This window comes from Drosophila albomicans, chromosome 3 (assembly GCF_009650485.2).
Source record: "Drosophila albomicans strain 15112-1751.03 chromosome 3, ASM965048v2, whole genome shotgun sequence".
NCBI lineage: Eukaryota > Metazoa > Arthropoda > Insecta > Diptera > Drosophilidae > Drosophila > Drosophila albomicans.
This window is the reverse complement of record NC_047629.2, coordinates 53,751,380-53,773,134: the sequence shown is the minus strand read 5'-3', so window position 1 is coordinate 53,773,134 and position 21,755 is coordinate 53,751,380. Positions and strand designations below refer to the sequence as shown.

The following is a 21,755-nucleotide window of genomic DNA, read 5'->3' as shown; positions in this document are numbered from 1 at the left end:
CCCCAATTTGTGGACTCGCCCTCTGTGAACCGCTGCACTTGGCCGCAAAAGCCCGAAAATTGAAATAATATTTCACTTTCCCAATTAGGACAACAGTTTACGAGCTTTATTAACAACCAGGACTACCACAAAAAATCCCTTGACTTTTATATTTTCGGTGGTAGTGAGGTACAAATTTAATTATTGAATATAACTCTTATTAATTCAATTTTTATTTCTCTTTTATGCACATAACGCCGGCAGATCTCCCTTTTGATCCTTGGCATCCAATTGCAATAGCATAAACTCGTAGTAAACCAGTGTGGACATCATCTGAAGAAAGAGATTTTTTTACCTGAACAAATTCAATTAAAGAGCTCACAATACTTACACCAAAGAAACTCTTGCGTGTGAGATAATAAAGTCGATATCCTGAGAGTGCAATGAACTGATTGTTGATTTGATGTGTGAATCGTTGCACCTCCTCAGTCCAGTTGTCGCTGGGCACCATATAAAGCACCTCCAGAGGCAGCTCCGAGAACTCGTGTATGCGTGAAGCATACAAAAAGACGGCACAAGTGCGACCCAATAAGAACAATAAACTAAACCAGAAGAATGCATAATTCACTGGATAACGCAATTTGCTGTAAGGAAATAAAATATAGAAGACTTTGGAAAAGCACTTCAATGGATAAACTTACGTGAATATAGTAAGCAAACGATTGCATATAAAGTAAATGTTGTTCAAGCAGGAAAAGAGCACAATACTCGACATATTCGTGTCAACTAAATCCATCAGCTCGCAAAGCAGAATATGATGCTGACGCAATTCATGCCACAAGGCATCAGGAACTTGCTGTGAAGGAGAAATATAGTGTATGTATAAAGCTTTCAAAGGCTGAGTAATTTAAATGAATGCTCTACAAATTCTTATATTAAGTTTCATACATTATTGTTCTACAAATTATTCTATGTAATCAAAAAAGTCTAATTTAGTCTATATTCTTTTCTTGATAACTTTTCTATTTGCTAATGTTATATTTTAAGAAAGTTTTCAAGTTTGAAAGCTTCTTGAATGTAAGCTCAAATAATTCTTATATTAAATTATTCTTTAAATTATTGTAAATTATTCTGGGCCCTTTTTTGATCATTTTTCTAGTTGCTGCTGTTATAAAAAAATTTTCAATTTATCGTTAATATGTAAGCATCATTATTCACTTGTATCAAGGCTTAAATCCCAGATACTAGCAGAGACACTTGAATTCTCAAATTTACTAAACAGACTATTTATTTCCGAATTGTTAATTCTACAGTAATTAGATAACTTATTCAAAGAAACTTACTCGATTTTTAAGCTTCAACACTCTCTGTGAAAACTGCTTAAATCGCTGAGCCAATCCCATGCTGATAAGTATAATAAAAGTGTCCAAGAAATTGGAAATAAAACTGAAGGTGCCAGTCAGAAACTAAAAAGAAAAATATTATAGTCTATGCAGAATTATTTATATATCAAAATTTACTTACGAAAGCATAGAATATAAAAAGAGGATTATAGGGCAGCATTTCAAATATGTCCGCAAACTCGCGCTTCATATAACCACTGAATAGAATCTCTGTAACATTCGGCTGACAATGCAACATATGCATATGATAATTGGTATAAGCTGAGGCATAATACAAGCCATGCTCAACTAGGGAAAGAAAGTGAAATGAATTTCACTACATTGATTAAAATTTTAATGCTTTTGCAACTCACTTAAAGTCAGGCAGCCAAACACACAACCAGTAATAAAAAGTTTAACTCGCAAACTTATTTTAGTCGGCGCATAGGGAGGAAACAACATGATGATATCAATCTCATTCCAGGGTACAATTAGACGATGCCAACAACGAGCAAAAGAAATAAAATTCAAGCAGATTATCAAGCCCATGATGTAGAAAACCAAGCTAACTTTAGATGGGAATATAAAGTTGAAATTAATAATCATTAATTGCATAATCAATTTCATTTTACCCAAACTTCTGCTATTGATGCCACCTTGATAGATCTTGGCTGCAATTCGCATGGTTTTTATTCCTCCAAGCAGTAGAAAAAGCGCTGAGAAACACATTCCTGTGGAACGTAGATGAAATTTCACTTCCTTGGCATGAGGACTCATCACATTTGCCAACGGCATCATGCCAAAGATACGCGCCAAGCAAAGATCTGTGTGAGTAAACAAATTGATAAGAAATTCCTCTTTTTATATTCAACTTTAATTCACAAGGTCTTATTGCACGATGAAATGTGTCCAACTCCTCCAGATCCTTGGCATTGTCCTTGCAACGCACTTTGTGAGCTGCCAGAGCTCGTTGCTGGCGCCGCTTTAGTCGAAGTTGCCGCAAAATGTTGAAATTCGGCTGAAAGAATTCTGTACTTGCAGCTTGCCGCATGTTGACTGAGCTGCAACAGAGTCAAAATGTGTTTTTCCGCTGTCCATTCATAATTATTGTTTACAACTTGCGCTTGATAACTGCTTTTCCAACCGACAGTAATTTCCCTTTTGTAGTGTGACCAGCAAAATTCGCACAATTTGCTAAAATGGCTCAGTGCACAAATGACCGGCGACATGGAAGGACACTCTGGCTGGAAATTGCGGCACATTTTCAATCGCAAGGTGAAGCAGGCGGACGAAGTTTCAACCAAACCCACAGATGACACTGACTTTGACTTCAACATCATCAACAATGAGAAGCCCACGGATTATGCTCAGTTAGAGACATTTCATAGAGCTGTATATCCAGGTGAGTTCGTATAATTATTTATTTGAATTGTTGCTAAATTCCAATTTATAATATTTCAATTTATATCTCGCAGTCATGTTACTAGCGCAATGCTTTTCACTCATGCCTTTAACCAACATTTGGCAACCGAATCCACGTTGCATGAGATTTAAATTCAAATCGCTGCAAATGCTTGTCACCATTATCTTTATGGTGGTCACTTCTGTTTTACTTGTCAGCATGCTCAAGCATTTATTCAAGATTGGCATTACAGCTAAGAATTTTGGTAAGTAAATGTTCTAACTGAATGACTAAACTCGAAACATAGCTGGTAAGAGCAAAGAGAATGTCAGTAGCTTCCATAATTTCATCTTGTAATAAGCCTGGGTTTTATCAACATTTGTACCCTATCTTAAGGTGAGAAGGAAAGTGCTTTACGTCTTGAGAGTTTCAATATTTATTTATTTACAATACAATTTGCATCATTTTATCGTTCAGGCAGGGTTTTTCAAAGTTTGTACTCTATGTTTATCACTAGAATGAAAGTCTTGAGAGTTTCAACATATATAAATCTTTCCGACTCAACTCAAAACAGAGCTGGTAAGAGCAAGAAGGATGCAAACAGTTTCTTTCTTTAAAATTTGAATGAAACTTAATCAAGTCTTTGGAGTTTTTACTTGTTTTATATAAATTTTTAATATAAATATATATTTTATATTGATTTAAGGCAACTTCTTGATGTCTTTCCTTGCAGTGGGTCCTGTTTTCTTCACCTTTGTAGAATGCGCTTGTATTTTGTTCATTGATTTGGCTCGTAAGTGGCCTGCTTTGATGCGTCACTGGACACGCTTGGAACTGATCTTCAACAAGCCACCTTATGAGATCCTGGCCACGAACTTGATGCAACGCGTGCGTCTGCCTGCTGTTATAATAATTATATGTTCTATAAGTAAGTGTACGAATAGTAAAAAGGCTTTTAATAACTCACATTCTATTTTATTGCAGTTGAACATTCTTTGTACCAAGCCTCTGCAATTGTGAATTTCGAGCAACGCATTATAATCTGTGCACAAGCTCATAACACAACTGCGGATACGTCATTCGACAACTACATACTGCACAACTATGAATATGTGTTCCAGGTGATGCCTTATCATCGCATCACAGCTGTCTATATATTGGTAAGAAAATGTAATTGATTTAAAAGTATGAGAGTTAATTTAAAGCTATTATATATTTCAGTATTCTTTTGCTAAACTAACTAAAATTGTTATTGACTTAATTGACTTTATTTACGCAAATTAATAATTTCATAATAATGTTGAACATGAACTCTAATTATAAATTATATTTATACAGAGAATACCTATCTATCATATTCTTTAAGCAACTTTCTTTTCTAACTTGCAGCTCGTTAATGGCACCTGCACTTTCATTTGGAACTACATGGATCTCTTTATCATGATGGTTAGCAAAGGCTTGGCCTATCGCTTCGAACAGATCTCCACGCGCATTCGCAAGCTGGAGCACGAAGAACACATCTCGGAGTCCACATTCATCGAGATTCGCGAGCATTATGTGCGCATGTGTGAGTTGCTGGAGCGTGTGGATAATGCGCTGTCCAGCATCATTTTATTATCCTGCGTGAATAACTTGTACTTTGTCTGCTGTCAGCTGCTTAACATATTCAAGTATGTCACTATAACCGATTGATATAGAAGACATAAAGATCAATTTATCTTCTAGCAAACTTCGCTGGCCCATTAGCTATGTGTACTTCTGGTACTCCACACTTTATTTGGTGGCACGCACCGCCTGCGTCTTTCTTACGGCAGCCACCATCAATGATGAGTCAAGGAGTGCACTCGGAGTATTGAGGCGAGTGTCCACTCGCAACTGGTGCGTAGAGGTGGAGCGATTGATATTTCAAATGTCCACACAAACTGTCGCTTTGTCGGGCAAGAAATTCTATTTTCTCACTCGTCGTTTACTTTTTGGTGTGAGTATAATTTGTTATTGAGTTAAGTACGTGTTATAAACGTTTACCTTCCTCAGATGGCTGGCACAATAGTCACCTATGAGCTGGTGTTGCTGCAATTCGATGAACCGAATCGTCGCAAAGGATTGTTGCCCTTGTGCGGGTGATAAATTGGCAACATTTGCATTGGCAAATTGCCATTCGTCATGGCCGGCCGACAGGTGCCGCAATTAGCCTTAAATTGTAGTAAATACTTGCTGCTGAATTGTAAAAAAACAACCACGCCCCCATCATCATCATGCTTCATACACAACTGTCAACTTGTCGCAAGCACACGCTTCACTCATAGTTCAGTTTTGACCATGCCACAAGGCGAAGCTTTCTATCGCGCTGTTTCGCAAGGTAAGCCAGGGGTTAATTAACAAATAATATAATTGTATTTGTGGAGTAAACTGCTTTATTGTTTTAAGTAATTCAGCATGATTTGATTAGTAAATAACTGAATTAAATGTTGACTCACTATGAAAATGTTTAATATAAAAAGTGTTGCATACTTATTTGGGCAATGTGAATATGAACTTTCAGCTCAATACTTTCAATGAAATACTTTCGTTTAATATAAATGATTCAACATAACAAAGAATGTAATTATATTCGTGGAGTAATCACTTTATTGTTTTAAAAAATTCAGCATGTATACAAATTTTATTAATAAAAAATTCAATTAAATCTTGATTCACTATGAAACGTTTAATATAAATAAGTGTTGCATACTTATTTGGTCTATATGAGTTTTGAGTATTCAATTAAATAGTTTCGTTTAAAATAATGATTCTATTTCATCAAAATCATGAGCTATTTGCAACATAATTTGATAATCCATCAGATCCACATTGGTTAATGGCTTGAAATCTGTAAGACTTAAATAAACCTAAGAATCTGTTTTGTTGCTTGAATTACATGTGTCATATAATAATATAAACTAAATATAATATAAATAGATATTGCTTAATAACATAATTGCATTCATTCTTTCAGTACTTTTTATCTCACAAATCTATGGTCTGCTGCCTGTGAATAACATTCGTTCGCTCGATGACGAGAATATCAAATTTCGCTGGCTTAGTCCACGCACGTTTTACTCGGCCATCATTTTGTTGCTCAATTGTTGCGAATTTGGCACAGTTTTAAACTATGTCGTTGAGGTGGGCATTAATTTTCACCTCTAGTAGCTTGGCTCTTTATATTGTGTGTCTGCTGGAGCATGTGTTCTTCTGGAAATTGGCCATCAATTGGCAACGCATAATGAAGCATTGGCATCGCGTGGAGCAGCTCTTTCTAAGTATACCTTATCGCTTCTATGATGAATACAAAATGAAGCGACGCATTAACATTGTGGTGGGTCTCATTATGTCATCTGCTTTGAGTGAGTAACCTATTGTAGTATATATCTAAGAATGTTTTACTTCTAAAGTTAACAATGTTTTCCTTTTAGTTGAACACTTTTTGCTGCTGGCCAATTCTTTTCACTTGAGCAATCTGGAACGCACACAGTGCAACATTAATGTGAGCTACTTGGAAGGCGTTTACAAGTGGGAGAGGCCGCATCTCTACATTATCTTGCCCTACAAGATCTGGCTGCTGCCTTTCCTGGAGGTGACTTTGAAGATGTATTTACAACCCAATTAGATTTCTTATGTTGCTTTCGTCTCTGCAGTGGATCAACGAGACTATTGCATATCCTCGCTCTTTTACTGACTGCTTTATCATGTGCATTGGCATCGGCCTCGCTGCACGTTTCCATCAGCTGCATCGTCGCATTGCCGCCGTGCACAAGAAAATAATGCCTGCGGTCTTTTGGACAGAAGTGCGACAACATTACTTGGCTCTGAAGCGTCTGGTGCGTCTTCTAGATGCAGCAATTGCGCCACTTGTGCTGCTCGCCTTTGGCAATAACATGTCCTTCATCTGCTTTCAGCTATTCAACAGTTTCAAGTGAGTGGTATAAACTTAAAAACTTATTTTATATAAACATTTTATTGCAGAAACATTGGCGTGGATACCATTGTCATGGTTGCCTTTTGGTACTCGCTCATCTTTGCTGTTGTACGCACCACTTTGACCATTTTTGTCACGGCTTCCATCAATGATTACGAACTCAAAATAATTACTGCGCTGCGCGATGTGCCCTCCAAGGCGTGGACCACAGAGGTAGGAAGCTGTTGCCTTTAGAAATTATTACTAATTACAATAATTTACAGGTGCAACGCTTTAGCGAACAACTGGGCAATGATATGACTGCGCTCTCTGGCAATGGTTTCTTTTATCTAACTCGTCAACTAGTGCTTGCTGTTAGTTATTTAATTGAAACACTATTTGAACTACCTTTAACTCTAAACTATCTTGCAGATGGGCACCACAATAATTACGTATGAGCTGATGATCTCCGATGTCATTAATCAGGGCTCCATTCGGCAGCGAACTGTTTATTGCTAAGCACTTATTTTAGTAGCTGAACTCTTAAGCACATTTCTGGTTGTCATGGCACATTGTTAACTAATCAGATCTTAACTGCAAGCTCATTAATAAAAGTTGCGTCATACGCCCCGTTGTACACACGCTCGTTTGATAGCAATCGTTGTATTTTTACAAGTGCTGCATGCCACATTTGGCCAGTAAACAAGCAGCAGCAATGCAGAGGCAAATGCAGCGCAATAAAAATACACTTCACCATGCCATCGGACCTTGTAAGTGATTGACAATTAAGTTTCCTTTAATTACTCGAAGTTTCTTCTTTTGTAGTTCTGATTTTGGCGCAGTTTTTGGGTGTTCTCCCCGTGGCTGGTGTGTCGCCGAATGCTGCTGTGGAAAAAGTTCAATTTCGTTGGTTTTCTTTGTCGTTTCTCGTAAGCTGTATCATACTGGGCTTTTCCATTATGGACTGCGTGCTCTCCTCCAAAATAGTCTTCGAAAATGGTCTCAAGATATACACGATAGGTAAGTCTTATGAAATCGAATCGAACTTTTTGATATTTTCCTTATTTTCGACAGGTTCTCTTAGCTTTAGCGTCATCTGCATTGCTGGCTTTAGTGTGTTTCTCTTGCTTTCCTTTCGCTGGCCTCGAATCATTAAGCAAACAACTCGCTGTGAGTTGATTTTTCTGCAACCCGCTTATGATTGTCGCTTTGGTCGACAATTTGGGCGTCGGATCCGCATATGGGGCGTGGTTTTGCTTGTGGCTGCTCTTTGTGAGCACTCGACTTATGTGGGCAGTGCCATCTATAGCAACTATCAGCAGATTAAAGAGTGCCAGTTGGATGTGCTCTTTTGGTTGAATTACTTTCAGCGCGAACGTCAAGAACTCTTCACCGTATTCCACTTCAATGTGGTGCAAGCGATCTTCATCGAATGGACCACTTTAGCCATGACTTTCGTGTGGAACTTTGTGGACATTCTGTTGATACTGATCTCTCGTGCCTTTCAGCTGCGCTTTCAGCAGCTGCATTGGCGCATCAGGCAGCATGCGGGACAACGCATGTCCAATGAGTTCTGGCAGCAGATGCGCTATGATCTTCTAGAGCTCAGCGATCTGCTCAAAGTGTATGACAAGGAGTTGTCCGGCTTGGTCATCTTGGCGTGTTCGAATAACATGTACTTTGTGTGCGTGCAAATCTATCACAGCTTCAAGTAAAGTAGCGACTCCTTGTGACAAAATCTGCCTTGCTTTTATAGCTTTCATTGTATCTTCTTAGAGCCCGTGGCAGCTTCATGGATGAGCTGTACTTCTGGTTCTGTCTGTTCTATGTCATCACACGTCTCTCCAATATGATGTTTGCTACTGCAGCTATACCACAGGAAGCCAGAGAGATTTCCTACACACTCTTTGAAATACCCACCGAGTTCTGGTGCATCGAACTCCAGCGCATCCAAGAGATACTTTTAAGCAACACTTTTGCGCTGAGTGGCAAAGGTTTCTTCTTTATGACACGTCGTTTAATATTTGCTGTAAGTTTAAGAATTATTTAGAAAGTATTCCTATTAATCTTACTGTTTTCAGATGGCTGCCACGCTGATGGCCTATGAGCTGGTCTTGATTAATCAAATGAGCGGCTCTGAGGTGCAGAAGAGCATCTGCAGTCGTGGCGCGGGCAGTTCAAAGAGTATTTTCTATTCATAGTCAGCGTGCTGCATATTTGATGAGTGTGTCTGCAATTTGCAAAAACCAGATTTGTAAACAGATAGCGCACAAAACACATATATTCAATTGGCATGTCCTGGCATTAAAGCTAAACTACAACTCAAGTGTTCTGTTTGTTATGAAAGTGGCAACAGTTTGTCGCCTGACATGGCACGGTCAATAGGTGTTGCAGCCAAGCGGCGCAAGAGTGTGGCACTCATCAATTTCTGGCGTGTGGCACGCGCCGACAGCGCGTAAGTTGACACGATTTTCTAAAAATATAAGTGTGCTAAAGGACTATTTATAGGACGAACATAAAGCGCAGGATGAACTACAAGAGAAATAGTCAAAAACGCTGGCCCAGACGTAAGCAGAGTAGAATTTTAACTATTACTTTAAGTCTATATTTTAACTTTCTTTAATAAGAAAAATAATTTCTTCATTTGTACTTTCTTTTAATAAGAAAAATCATTTAGGTATGATTTAATTTTTTTTGCTCAAAATAAGTATTATTAGCAATGCAATATATTTATTTTCTTTTTTTGTTTAGACCCTCTTTATAAGTTTGTGTAATTTTTGTTGTCAATGAGATTCACACAAAAACTTTAAAGTAAAAGCGAATTTTATATTGAGAAAATTGGGTATACATTATATTTTCGAATTTAATTTTTATTTTATCATATATAATTATTAGTAAGTCTTCTAAAATTACTTCCAATAATGAAAAATATTAATAACTGTATTATAATTTCTTACCATTATTTTTAAATTATTATTTTCTTACTTCAACTACTTAAAATAATGGTCTAAAATCATTCAATTTTACTATATATCCGCATTTGAATGTAGTACTATATCAATATACCAAATATAGTTCTTAGTATATTTGTAGAATTTATTGGTATAATAATTCCGTATATTTTAAAATTAATACCGTACAATTTTGCTTTTATTCCAAATCAAATATTTGCTTACTAATTTCATCATAATAATCATTCTTAAACTAGCTTTTGAATGCATTTTGAGTGTATGTATATTAATTTGGTGTATTTTTTAAATTAATGCTGCATTGCTTTGCTTTTAATATTTTGGCGGTATATTAAGTTGGTATATTTTAAAATTAATATATCACTGTTTTGCTTATATTCAAAATGGGTCGCGGGAATCTCACAATTTAGCTAATTGTTTATTATTACCTCACTTCTACTACCCAAATATATTTCCTAACTAACCTTAATTTAACGAATAATGTTCACATGAAAGTAAAATATATATATCTTTTATATTTCTTAGTCAATGCCTTACTACAGTACGCTGATAGAGATGACTATGTGCATAGCGGTTCCTTTCAGGAGGCCATCAAACCAGGTAAGTCTACTACAAATTAACATTCTCCACATTCGAATCTTTCTCTCTGCAGTGCTCATCATAGCTCAGATATTTGCTCTGATGCCCGTGCGTGGCGTCAGCTCCAAGTACGCCGAAGATCTGAGCTTCAGCTGGCTTAGCTTTCGCTCCTGCTACTCGCTGGTGGTCAGCATATTGTTTTTGATTAGCTCTGGCTACATGGCCGCCTTTGTGATGCATGTGAATTTTGACTTTGACTCGGTGGAAACTCTGGTCTTCTATGGCTCGATCTTTGCAATCTCGGTGGCCTTCTTTCAACTGGCAATCAAGTGGCCAGCTGTAGTGATTGAGTGGCAAATGGTGGAGTCCCAGCTGCCGGCTCTGCGAACCGAAAAAGAACGTGGCGCCTTGGCTCATCACATTAAAATGATTGTAATAATTGCCATGGGTTGTTCGTTGGGTGAGTCAGACATGTTTAATGAATTTGTTTTATTTTCTATATACTCTTCATTGCAGTAGAGCACTTGCTGAGCATGCTGTCCAGCATCTATTATGTCAACGCTTGTCCTGTGCTGCCCAATCGACCCATTGACAGCTATTTGCTCATAGTCTTTAGCATGTTTTATCACTTTGTGGAGTACTCTACTACTTTGGGTGTGCTGGGCAAGATTGTCAATGTGTTGGCCACATTCGCTTGGAGTTTCAATGACATCTTTGTCATGGCTGTCAGTGTTTCTCTAGCGTCAACTCAACGATTATATGCTACGTGAAGCTAGAATGGTTAGAGAGATTTTTTAATAAGTTTCTGATCTATTAATCAGTTTTCTTTGCTTTACAGCCCACTAGCGCTGACTACTGGATACAGTGTCGCATTAATTTTCGCAATCTCTGCAAACTTTGCAATGTTGTCGATGATGCTATTTCAGTCATAACTCTGCTCTGCTTCAGCAACAATTTGTACTTTATCTGTGGCAAGATATTGAAGAGTTTGCAGTGAGCACTTTGTTAATTTATTATTAAGAATTTATAGAATGTATATTGAATCTTTTAGGAAGAAACCTTCTGCTTCTCATACCGCTTACTTTTGGTTCTCCTTGGGATATTTGCTTATACGCACTTTGATACTCTCGCTTTACAGCGCCAGCATTAATGATGAATCTAAGCGACCTTTGCTCATCTTTCGACTGGTGCCCAGACAATACTGGACATCAGAGGTAAGTTATTGATATAGAAAGGAAAGTTTATATATATACATAGTAGATTAGACTAATATTGTGTATAAATTAGAAGTACAAAATAATGTAGAAGATGTAATAGTAGATATGACTAATAATAGAACAATATTTCGTTTATTTTGTATTAATTATAAGAACATAACAGTTTATATTTTATAAAAATTATAAGAAGAGAATAATCTAATAATTTAGCAATTATTTTACAAATTTAATTGCCTAAGATTTGGGGTTTATACATATTAACTTATTCTTATACTATGAAATGTTGTTTTTATTAGAGTCAGTAGCTTTATTTATAATGCAATTTCTGATAATAAGAAATTTATTAATCATTTACTCAGTTTTTAAATTGAATTAATTTTGATTAAATGTTTTTTCTTTCACAGCTCAAGCGCTTTTCGGAGGAAGTGCACATGGATCAGGTGGCTTTAACGGGCATGAAGTTCTTTCGGCTAACTCGAGGAGTTGTCATATCGGTATTAAATGAACTATATATTCATTTAAAAAAGAACCATACAAATTGTATTTATATTTTTTAGGTGGCTGGCACAATTGTCACCTACGAACTGATTTTGCTGCAGTTCAACAAAGCGGACAAAGTTAATGATTGCTATGAACACTGAAAAAAAGAACATTGAAGCAGAACTTGCAAAAAAAGTGGCTAACAGACAGCTGAGTTATCGCTTTGTGCGCCAATGACCTGCAATTTGTAGTGTTATTTATAAATGCCACGTTGTCGCTTTAATTATGCAAAACAACAGGTGCATTTTTAATGGGCAGGACATGCAGTGACAAGCTTGTTATTTATTTTTCTGCACAGTTTAGTTTTGCCTGCGATTGAGCAATGAGGCTTTTGCCCAAGCTGGGACGCAAATTTCGTCGCTGGAAGAAGTTTAAGAAGTCCCCCTTGCTGAGGAAACTTGATTTGCTACACGAAACGTAAAAATGTTGTACTTAAATTCAAATAAATATTTCTACAATTAATCTTTTTATGCAGCGCTCGCAAGCGTGCCTTCTTGGAAACCTCGCAGGATTACATAAGTCGACTGCAAGCCGAATGCGATGAAAATGTGGTCACAAGTAAGCGTATACTTGATATTGTCGTATACTTAATATTACATTGCTTTGCAACTAGAATTGCGTGGCAAAACCCGTGACCAATTCCTCTACAATGGCACTTTCCATGAGGCTGTGGGCAAGGTGCTACTCACCGCCCAATTCTTTGCCATGATGCCGGTCCGAGGCGTCACAGCGAAGCATCCCAGCAGCCTGAGCTTCTCCTGGCTGCATGTGCGCACCTGCTGCTGCCTGTTGTTTATCACCTCCACCCTCATCGATCTGACCTTGACCATCTTCAAGGTGTTGGATGGACCCATTAGCTTTAACAACATTAAGCCCATCATCTTCAGAGGCTGCATTCTGTTGGTCTGCATGACAGCTCTCAATTTGGCACGCAAGTGGCCCGAATTGATGATGCACTGGCACGACATCGAACAGGATTTGCCGCAGTATCAGACGCAGAAGGAAAAGTGGCGTATGGCGCATACGATACACATGGTCATGCTGGTGGGCATGATGCTGTCCTTTGGTAAGTCGGAGAAGGGAAGCTTAATAGATTTTTATACCCGCTACTCAAAAGGTAGAAGGATATTATATATTTGTGGCTGCAGGATATGTATGTAACATATATGTAAATTGTATATTTTTCATCAGCTTTAACACCCGAGTCGATATATTCATGTATATCTGTCCGTCTGTCTGTCTGTCTGTATGAACACCTACTTCTCAAAGACAATAAGAGCTATAGATATAATTTTTGTCAGTATTTGTTATGCTTGCACGCAGATCAAGTTTGTTTCATATTTTTGGCTCACCCACTTCTGCCTCCGCAAATAAACAAGAATCGAATAACAAGTCTAATTTCCTGAAAATATGGTTTCGATCAGATTAAAATTGTAGAAGTTATTTAAGATAGACTTTTGTGTTATGGGAAAAAGTCCTACAGCAATGGGGTGCTGCTAGCTTTGGCTTACAATGTGGTATATTTCAGTACTCTATGGTATATCTTGAATATAGTACTATTCAATATACCAAATACAACCATTAGTATATTTTAATATTTAGTTCAATATATTAAAATTAATACCGCACTGTTTTGATTGTATTCACTACCCACTACGTCGCTATTCACTATCTCACAGTCGAGCATACTTGACTGTAGCTTTTTTATTGTTAACGTGTTGTAATCCTTTCAGCGGAGCACTTGCTCAGCATGATTTCGGCCATCAACTACGCCTCGGTTTGCAATGTCACCGATGATCCCCTTCGGAATTTCTTTATGCTTACCAACGATGAGATCTTTTACTTCATGGGCTACTCGCCGCCCTTGGCGTTGTGGGGCAAACTGCAGAATGTCTACTCTACGTTCATCTGGAACTATATGGATGTGTTTGTAATGATTGTCAGCGTTGGTTTGGCAGCCAAGTTTCGTCAGCTCAACGACAATTTACTAAAGTTCAAAGGAATGGTGAGTTGTCAGAGTTTCCTTGTGGAATCCTTCAGCTATTCTTCAATTACAGCACATGCCACCTTCATATTGGTCGGAGAGACGCATACAATATCGTAACATTTGCGGCTTGTGTGGTAAAATGGACAATGCCATATCGTTGATTACCATGGTCTCCTTTTCCAACAATCTCTATTTTATATGTGTTCAACTGTTGCGCAGTTTGAAGTGAGTATTGATGACTTCTCTTAAACATACTTTAATCAATGTTTTCTATTTCCAGTCAAATGCCTTCGGTGACTCACGCTGTTTACTTTTACTTCTCGCTCATATTCCTGATTGGACGCACGCTGGCAGTGTCCTTATACGCAGCCAGCGTGCACGATGAGTCGCGTTATTCACTGCGCTATTTGCGCTGTGTGCCCAAGGATTCATGGTGCTCCGAGACAAAGCGTTTTGCTGATGAAATCACCAGTGATTTAGTGGCACTAAGTGGCATGAAGTTCTTTCATCTGACCAGGAAATTAGTGTTGAGTGTAGGTTAATTAACTGCAAAAGTGAAAGGATTAATAATAAGTCAATTATATACTTTTAGGTAGCTGGCACTATAGTCACCTATGAGTTGGTGTTGATACAATTCCACGAGGATCAGAATCTCTGGGATTGCGATCAAAGTAATTACTCGTAATCGATTTTTGTTTTGCATTGTTGTTTTGTTTTTATTTTTTTTATTATCATTGAAGCAATAAGGAAACCAACAAAAGATCGCATCCTTAATATCAATATCGGTTATATGCTTAACTATACAACTACATTTCATATGTTCATGTTTTTTTTTTGTTTTTTGTGGGGTATATGTGAGTTTTGTAGATTTAAATATCAAATTGTTGTCCATGTTAAATATATATATATTAATGGTCACTAGTTTCACTTACACGCTAAACAGCTATTTAATGAGTGGGGGAGACGAGGGAGGTGGCAAGGGAATGGACACTGGCATGGGGTCGAGCCTTCTCTCTTCATCAGTGGTCGGGGTCGGTGTGGTGTCGATGCACACAAAAAATTCAGCTAAACATTTTCAATTATCGTAAAACTGGCTTAATTTTAAATTCAGTTGAGTTGCTTTAGGTTTCATTTTCATATTTGTTTTTGTTTTAACAAAGAAGGTAACACGTACGATACGGAAGTCTGGTGGTTTCTTGTTGCTTTACGTTCTCTTTGTTTTTTAAACATTATCAAAAAAAAAGCCAGGCTAGAAAAATTATTGTAGCGATTATGCGATATTAAGTGACATATATATATATATATCTATGTATGTGTCTTGTATATATATGAAACTGAAGCGGAAGCTACATGATCATGATTGCTTAGAACTATGCATTAGTGTAATTGCTACAGCTACATGTGTGTGTGTGTGTGTTTGTGGGTGTATATAGTACTATATAAATGTGTGTCTGATTCTTACTGCTGTCAGTAAAGTGCTACGAAAAAACTTGTTCGATGTCTTGTTGAACGCCATCTACACTCTTCCATTCCATAACACATAGCGAATACAATATAGTAATTAGATGAGTTTCATTGAGTTGGTGAAAAGGCAAAAATAAATTATCACAAAGATTGAGATCTTAAATTAAAGCATAGCGAGAGTGTTTTCAAATAAATATCGAATATCGAGTACATAAAAAATGAAGTAAACTGAGAGCATTATCAATTAAACTGTAGTCCTAAAATGAGGAATGCTGAAACACAAATGCGAGCGAACCGTGTTTGAAAATGCTGCTTTAAGGTTGAAGCAGCCAGAGATAATATTGGTGAGGAGTGAGTGCAGGGGGAATGGTTTGCCAATGTCTCTGAGCTCAGTGTCGCTTGGCATCGTATTGCTTAACCTTCTCCGGTATGGCTGCCTTCTCCACAACCACATGCAGTCCCAGTTCCTCCAGAGATTTAACGTAGATCAGCTTCCGCCAGAACTTTGTGCTGTGGGGAATACAAAAATTGCAATTAATTTATGCAGTTAACAATGAATATATATTTTTATGCAAATCATTTGTACACAGCCTAATATAATTATCTCAACTTTCTCATGTTTTTTTAATCCCAATAATTTTTGAAAGCACAAAAAGTTAATACAATTTTAAAACCTTATTAAATCAGTTGAATGAAACTGGGATTGCCTTTATAATTTCTCTGACAATATTAATAAAAATCCTGAAATTAATTTATGCAGCAAACATTGATTATACATTCTTATGCAAATCATTTCGAGACTGACAAAAATAATGGATTACGTATATGAAATTCTCTTGTTGGTTTAATGCAAATACTTTTGAAGCACTCAAAAAATGTGTATCAATTTTGTTTGTAAGTTTCGAATAATAGTAAATTGTTCATAGTTCAATATAAATAAAATGAAATACACTTTTTAAAGGCTCAGTCATTGATATTCCCCGATTTCTACTTAGCTGTAAATGCTGATTATTCGCTGCCTTATCTTCTTTGCATATAGATGTTATAAACTATTATTTCGTATCTGCTCACCTGACAAATGGGCGCGCCATCCAAACCAGGGACTTGATCCAGAATGTAGGATGCACCAAATACATGTGCTTCAGACTCTTGCGCAAGCGGCGATCCAGCAGTTGATAGCAACTAAAAGAACATACAATTATTTGAGCAAACAGTTACTCGATACACACAGTGTGCAGCTCTCACCGCTTGAGCCATGGAAAGGGTGGTACATTACGCCTGTTGGAGCCGCCATGCAGATAGATGAGTACATAGTCATCGGTGACCAGCTGCTCCAGCGTCTTCACCACATACAGAAACAGATTGTCCATGACATAGCTATAATCGGCTCGCGATCTGTCCGGCAAATGACAGGCACAGAATATGACAATGGCATTTTGTCCGCCAGCCTTCAGATAGCCGCCATGGGAGAGCACACGCTTATAGGGCTCAATGACACGCATATCAATCTCACGGGTCTTGCCATCCGGCAGCGTTATCTTTTGCCAATTGCGTGAGTCGCGTCGCTCCTCATCCGCCGTATATTGCGGCAGCTCGGCTGTTGCAGCAGCAGTTGTTGTGGTAACCACAGCGCCACCAGTTGCATGTGGCGTGGGCGTTGTGGCCATGCCGAAATCATCTAGGTCATCATCGTTGTCGGGCAGCAGTTCGGGACCCTCGCAGTCGTCATCATCGTCATCGTCTTCGCCATCGAGGCCGTCGATCAGTGAACTTGATGGACTCAACGAGGCCAAATTGTGCTCGATGTCTTCGTCATCGTCGAAGCTGTGATTCGATATGGAATCCAAGCTGGAGATGTCTTCGCCACCAACACCAATCCGCTTAGTTTTGCGCGATGCCTTGTTGTTGGCATTGGGCAGCAATGAAACAGACTGAAAATTCGACTCCACAGCTGCCAAATACTGCGAGACATCCGCATCCGACTCACTGCTAATCAGATCCGGGCTATTGGCACGCAACAGACTGACCTTTGCGTCCTTTGGCGGCTTCACGCGCATATTGTTCTGCTGATTGAGAGTGTTGCGCACAGCTTCCGTTGGCACAACGTCGGGGAAATTGTTGCGCTTGCTCTGAAACGGTTCAGAGTCGGAGTCTGTGTTTGTGGGTGACATCAGCGGATGGCTGTTAGCCAGCGTTAGCGTGCGTTCGGTTGTTATATGTCGTTGTGGTACTCCTCCTCCGCCTCCAAGCGGCAGCAACAACTCCGGCCGCATTATTCGATTATCCAGTAATGATGAGCTCACATTCTCGTTATTCTCTCGCTTATCCTCTTCGATCTGATGCTGCTGCGAGGTGGCATCGTTCACTTTGTTTGGCATCCGCTCGTCGGCCAGCGGCGAGACGCCTGTGGAGTCCGTTGGCGTCTCGGATATGTCCATTTTGCTCTCGGACTGCGACGATTCCGATTCCGCGTAGTGACAACTGAAAGCAAAGCGCAATCGATTAGTCATCATCGGGTTCAGTTGTCGCTTAATCTGTGCTGCACACACTCACCTCATAGTTTTGTGGCGTTTGGGCAAAACGTTAGCGAGTTGTTAGCAATAATGTGGTGCCTCAACGCACGTATTTATGAGGCTCATTCTTAGGAATTAGACATTACTTATTTCTTATTTATAGCCTCTTTCCACCGCACGGTTTTCTTTGGTTTTCTTTGGTTTTTTCACGTTCAGGCCGAATGTTACGTTCGCCCCATGTAAAAACCCATAAGAAAAAAAAGTCGGTTTTTCTACGTTCGCGAGCTACGTAGAAATAGCGAACGCACTTTTTGGGTAATTATGCGATATTTTGATCGATATGACAACGAAAAAGAGCTCACCACTAACAAAACAGCTGACATTAAAGTGCGCCAAGGTATGAAAATAGAAAAATAAAAATTTGATTTTGCTTTTTAAAGCAAATTTTTTATATTTTAGATGAGCCAAAAAACTCGCAAGCCGTCAATATCGTGGAGTGGCATCCACGAGGCTATGTTGTTCGAGTTATGGGAGGAGAAATGTAGTGCCTTTTTTGGCCAATCCACAAAGGCGCTCCACAAGGATGCCAAACTCCTCCCTATTAATTCGAAAATTATCTTCAAAAAAATGATTCGTTGTTTCCAGGAACATCGCGCTCCTAAAAACACCCATGCCGTTGCTAAAAAGTAAATGTATTTATGTAAATATTACATTGCTGCCAGCAATGGCCTATACTCTATACTTCGCTAATTTTCCCTCCACTTCGTTAAAATCCTCATCAAAATTCTGCAATTTAATAAAATTTTCCATTTTCAAATGCGCGTGCTGTTTTTTGAAATGTTCGCCAACTCGTGTTTACATTTGAACAGCTGATATTTCAGAGCGGCCATATTGAGAAATTTACCGTTGCCCATATTTTTCGGTTCGTGCAGATGGAAACCCCGAAACGGGACTTTAAAAAACGTAGAAAAACTGAGTGAGGTGGAAAGAGGCTATTATTCGAGAATACCACTGCTTTTGTATTTGTAGCAAGTGTGACCGCATGTGTACTCTTGTCAATACACCACTTTTGAAATATAATAATAATTTATCGCTATCGATAACAGATTGTTATTCGTATTTGTTCTGAATTCTGTTAACTGAACATGGTGTTGCCACTTAACAGAGCGTTAAATGTATGTTACTAAATATATCATATTCCTAAATTGGTAATATCTAAATAAATTTAGAAGAAAAATAAAAATTACCCTCTGGTTCTTGAAAAAAATTAATTTCACATAACTGATTAAAAGGTCTACAAGTTTTGCACGCATTTTTGGAAATTACCAACTGTCCATCATTGTGTGACCAATGTGGTAATTTTAGAAGTGATATATTTCGGTATATTTATCGACTTAAAATAGTATATTTTGGATTTTCACTGTGGTTACCAAGCACATTTGCGTTGTTAAAAGAAAAACAAAAATATTGCATAAAAAACCATGGAAGGTACGCAATTACCTGCTACAATTGCTAATAATGCCACCCCAGCAATAGTGAAAACAACTCTAGGACCAAATGTTGCAACGCATGCAGCAGGCGCTCCTCCTGCTGCCACTACTGTCAGTGTGGTGTCATCGACATCTGTCAACACTTGCGCAGCCCCTGTCATACCAACAAAAACAACAATAACAACAACTCCATTAACAGCATCAGTAGCAGCAACAACACTTTTGAGTAAAACTCCGATTCACAATTTGCCGATTGAGTTGCTGCAAAACGACGCTGCCAAGCGTCGAAGGTGAATTTTATTTTGACATTTCGAAAGTTCATTAAATAACTGTACACAAATTGACTTTCAGTTCATCGCGTACAATAAAGCGCAAACGTTTTGACGACGAGATCGTTGAATATAATTTAACAATACCAAACAGCCGTGGCGGCGGTGCCGATGCAAACCGATCAAACAGACCGCGCACAACATCGCAGAATTACACGGGCATCCCCACAACACCCACGAGTTTGCTGCAGTCGCCTGCAACAACTGTTGTTACCGCGGAGACATCACAAACTGCGGGCCTAGCTGTTGAGACGTCACTTGGAGTAGCAGCAAGCAACGTTGCAGCAGCTGCCACAACACCTGCAACACCCACAACGCCTGCAACGCCCAGCTTACCGTTGCCCACGATTATTGCGCCAGTGCAACAACAACAAACGCAAGCGCAGCCGAAACCCAAACCAATTATGGAACGTGCTCCTGCCACAGAGCGCCGTCCACGTCCCGCACGTCCGGCGAGCAACAAGAAGCCGCGTCGCAATGGACGCCCCCTGGCACAGATGGCCACCAAGGATTTGGGACGCTGGAAGCCAATCGATGATCTGGCGCTTGTCATAGGCATACAACAAACCAACGACTTGCGCATGATTCATCGTGGGGTGAAGTTCTCGTGCAAGTTTACGTTGCAGGAGCTCCAGCAGCGTTGGTATGCGCTGCTCTATGAGCCCGCGGTGTCGCGCATTGCCGTCTCTGCCATGCGCAATCTGCATCCCGAGCTGGTGGAGTCGGTGCAGCGCAAGGCACTCTACAGCGTGCTGGAGGAGGATCTGCTGGGCACCATTAAGAGCGTAAGTCAGGCATCTGTACTGAATACAATATGTGTTAATATTTGTAATCTCTTTGGCAGACTGATACACCCAAATTGGAGCAGTTCCAGGCGCTGCTGGACAAGAATGCAGCAATCTTTTATTGTGCGCGCACAGCAAAGTCGCTCCACAATCATTGGCTGCTGCTTAAGCAGTATTGCCTGCTGCCAGATCAAACTGTGAAGCCGCTACACGTCAGCGAGCCGCTTAGCTTCTCGGATGCCGAGGATCAGATCTTCGATCAGGACTTGCATGAGCCACGGGACGAGGCCTTGGAAGTGGAACTCGCTCTGGCGGATCGTCGCAACAAACGCGACATACGTCTGCTGGAGAACGAACTCTCACGATGGGGCGTACTCGTTGACTCTGTGCTGGGACCCACGGCAGCTAGTGAGTTTGATAATCAGACACTAGCTTGTCTGTGTGGACGCTTGGTGCGCTATTTGATGCGCTCCAAGGAGATTACATTTGGTCGCGAGGCCAAGGAATGCGGCGTCGATGTGGATCTATCACTGGAGGGACCTGCTGCCAAGATATCAAGACGTCAGGGCACCATTAAGATGCGCAGCAATGGCGACTTCTTCATTGCCAACGAGGGCAAGCGTGCGATTTTCATTGATGGCACGCCGTTGTTGAGTGGCAATAAGACTCGCTTGGCGCACAATTGCACTGTGGAGATCTCGGGACTGCGCTTTACCTTCTTGGTGAACTATGAGCTCATCAATGCCATACGGCAGGAGAGCGCCAAGACTTCGAATCCACTGAATTAGCTTAGCTTTAGAGTAACTTAGAGTTTAAGCAACTGCAGCAAGGTCGCTGTTATGTATTTCTATTCTTAAAACTAGTTCTGGAAATATACGAGACATAAACACTGGCATAAGCGTGTACTTAATGACGCCCACGACGGCTTCATAATAAAGTCAATGTGCTCACGCCTTCGATCGAACGGAAGCAAGATCAAGATACTCAACTATGTATGCCGGCGGCAGCCAAGACAATTAATTTCGTTAAGAATTGTCAGCTTTTCGATGTGTAACAGGATATCGTTTACGAGTATATTGCGGTCAGTTTGGTTTTCGATGCCCACACGCGCCTTTAGACGCGAATTCGAGTTCAAAACTCCTACGCAGTCGAAACTCAGTCAGCAACTACTTCAGGCCAAGAACA

General features: G+C 39.4%; 8 protein-coding genes across 9 annotated transcripts; 6 read left to right on the top strand and 2 right to left on the bottom strand.

Moving 5' to 3' along the window:
• Positions 1–144: 144 nt before the first annotated feature.
• LOC117566392 (gustatory receptor for sugar taste 61a) lies at positions 145–2,417 on the bottom strand. Of its 2 annotated transcripts, XM_034245900.2 has the most exons (8): positions 2,244–2,417; positions 1,994–2,185; positions 1,736–1,930; positions 1,504–1,670; positions 1,323–1,445; positions 681–835; positions 371–623; positions 145–312 (listed from the first exon to the last, which is right to left on the bottom strand). In XM_034245900.2, exons 1-8 carry the CDS (start codon positions 2,410–2,412, stop codon positions 223–225), a joined length of 1,344 nt encoding a protein of 447 aa, XP_034101791.1. In that variant the 5' UTR covers positions 2,413–2,417; the 3' UTR covers positions 145–222. The 2 variants fall into 2 exon arrangements, 1 of the variants encoding a protein (XP_034101791.1); XR_007954904.1 differs by lacking the exons at positions 145–312; positions 371–623; positions 1,323–1,445; ... (2 more) ...; positions 1,994–2,185; positions 2,244–2,417 and adding an exon at positions 928–992 and having other exon boundaries at positions 748–835.
• Positions 2,092–4,887, top strand: LOC117571716 (gustatory receptor for sugar taste 64a). Its single transcript, XM_034254015.2, has 8 exons — positions 2,092–2,189; positions 2,247–2,763; positions 2,837–3,028; positions 3,497–3,691; positions 3,748–3,923; positions 4,153–4,433; positions 4,489–4,741; positions 4,798–4,887. Exons 2-8 carry the CDS (start codon positions 2,577–2,579, stop codon positions 4,885–4,887), a joined length of 1,374 nt encoding a protein of 457 aa, XP_034109906.2. The 5' UTR covers positions 2,092–2,189; positions 2,247–2,576.
• A 39-nt stretch (positions 4,888–4,926) lies between these two features.
• Positions 4,927–7,216, top strand: LOC117566391 (gustatory receptor for sugar taste 64b). The gene is given in 8 exon segments (XM_034245899.2): positions 4,927–5,122; positions 5,759–5,942; positions 5,944–6,146; positions 6,216–6,376; positions 6,438–6,715; positions 6,766–6,931; positions 6,982–7,071; positions 7,130–7,216. Coding segments are annotated over 8 exon segments (1,365 nt in total).
• A 163-nt stretch (positions 7,217–7,379) lies between these two features.
• LOC117566393 (gustatory receptor for sugar taste 64c) lies at positions 7,380–9,264 on the top strand. Its single transcript, XM_034245901.2, has 6 exons — positions 7,380–7,467; positions 7,523–7,717; positions 7,772–8,408; positions 8,474–8,726; positions 8,779–9,152; positions 9,206–9,264. Exons 1-5 carry the CDS (start codon positions 7,380–7,382, stop codon positions 8,896–8,898), a joined length of 1,293 nt encoding a protein of 430 aa, XP_034101792.1. The 3' UTR covers positions 8,899–9,152; positions 9,206–9,264.
• Positions 9,265–10,171: 907 nt separating this feature from the next.
• Positions 10,172–12,103, top strand: LOC117566397 (gustatory receptor for sugar taste 64e). The gene is given in 8 exon segments (XM_034245906.2): positions 10,172–10,266; positions 10,319–10,705; positions 10,762–10,984; positions 10,986–11,025; positions 11,084–11,238; positions 11,297–11,459; positions 11,867–11,956; positions 12,020–12,103. Coding segments are annotated over 7 exon segments (1,113 nt in total). The 5' UTR covers positions 10,172–10,266; positions 10,319–10,347.
• A 16-nt stretch (positions 12,104–12,119) lies between these two features.
• Positions 12,120–14,691, top strand: LOC127565571 (gustatory receptor for sugar taste 64f). The gene is made up of 7 exons (XM_052004738.1): positions 12,120–12,419; positions 12,478–12,560; positions 12,616–13,068; positions 13,736–14,007; positions 14,060–14,214; positions 14,270–14,526; positions 14,586–14,691. The coding sequence occupies exons 1-7, from the start codon at positions 12,325–12,327 to the stop codon at positions 14,672–14,674; spliced, it is 1,404 nt and encodes a 467-aa protein (XP_051860698.1). The 5' UTR covers positions 12,120–12,324; the 3' UTR covers positions 14,675–14,691.
• Positions 14,692–14,701: 10 nt separating this feature from the next.
• LOC117566390 (protein prune homolog 2) lies at positions 14,702–18,127 on the bottom strand. The gene is made up of 4 exons (XM_034245898.2): positions 18,007–18,127; positions 16,699–17,934; positions 16,525–16,635; positions 14,702–15,963 (listed from the first exon to the last, which is right to left on the bottom strand). The coding sequence occupies exons 1-4, from the start codon at positions 18,009–18,011 to the stop codon at positions 15,843–15,845; spliced, it is 1,473 nt and encodes a 490-aa protein (XP_034101789.1). The 5' UTR covers positions 18,012–18,127; the 3' UTR covers positions 14,702–15,842.
• A 1,253-nt stretch (positions 18,128–19,380) lies between these two features.
• On the top strand, positions 19,381–21,468 carry LOC117570193 (microspherule protein 1). The gene is made up of 3 exons (XM_034251679.2): positions 19,381–19,746; positions 19,808–20,570; positions 20,630–21,468. The coding sequence occupies exons 1-3, from the start codon at positions 19,448–19,450 to the stop codon at positions 21,356–21,358; spliced, it is 1,791 nt and encodes a 596-aa protein (XP_034107570.1). The 5' UTR covers positions 19,381–19,447; the 3' UTR covers positions 21,359–21,468.
• Positions 21,469–21,755: the final 287 nt, after the last annotated feature.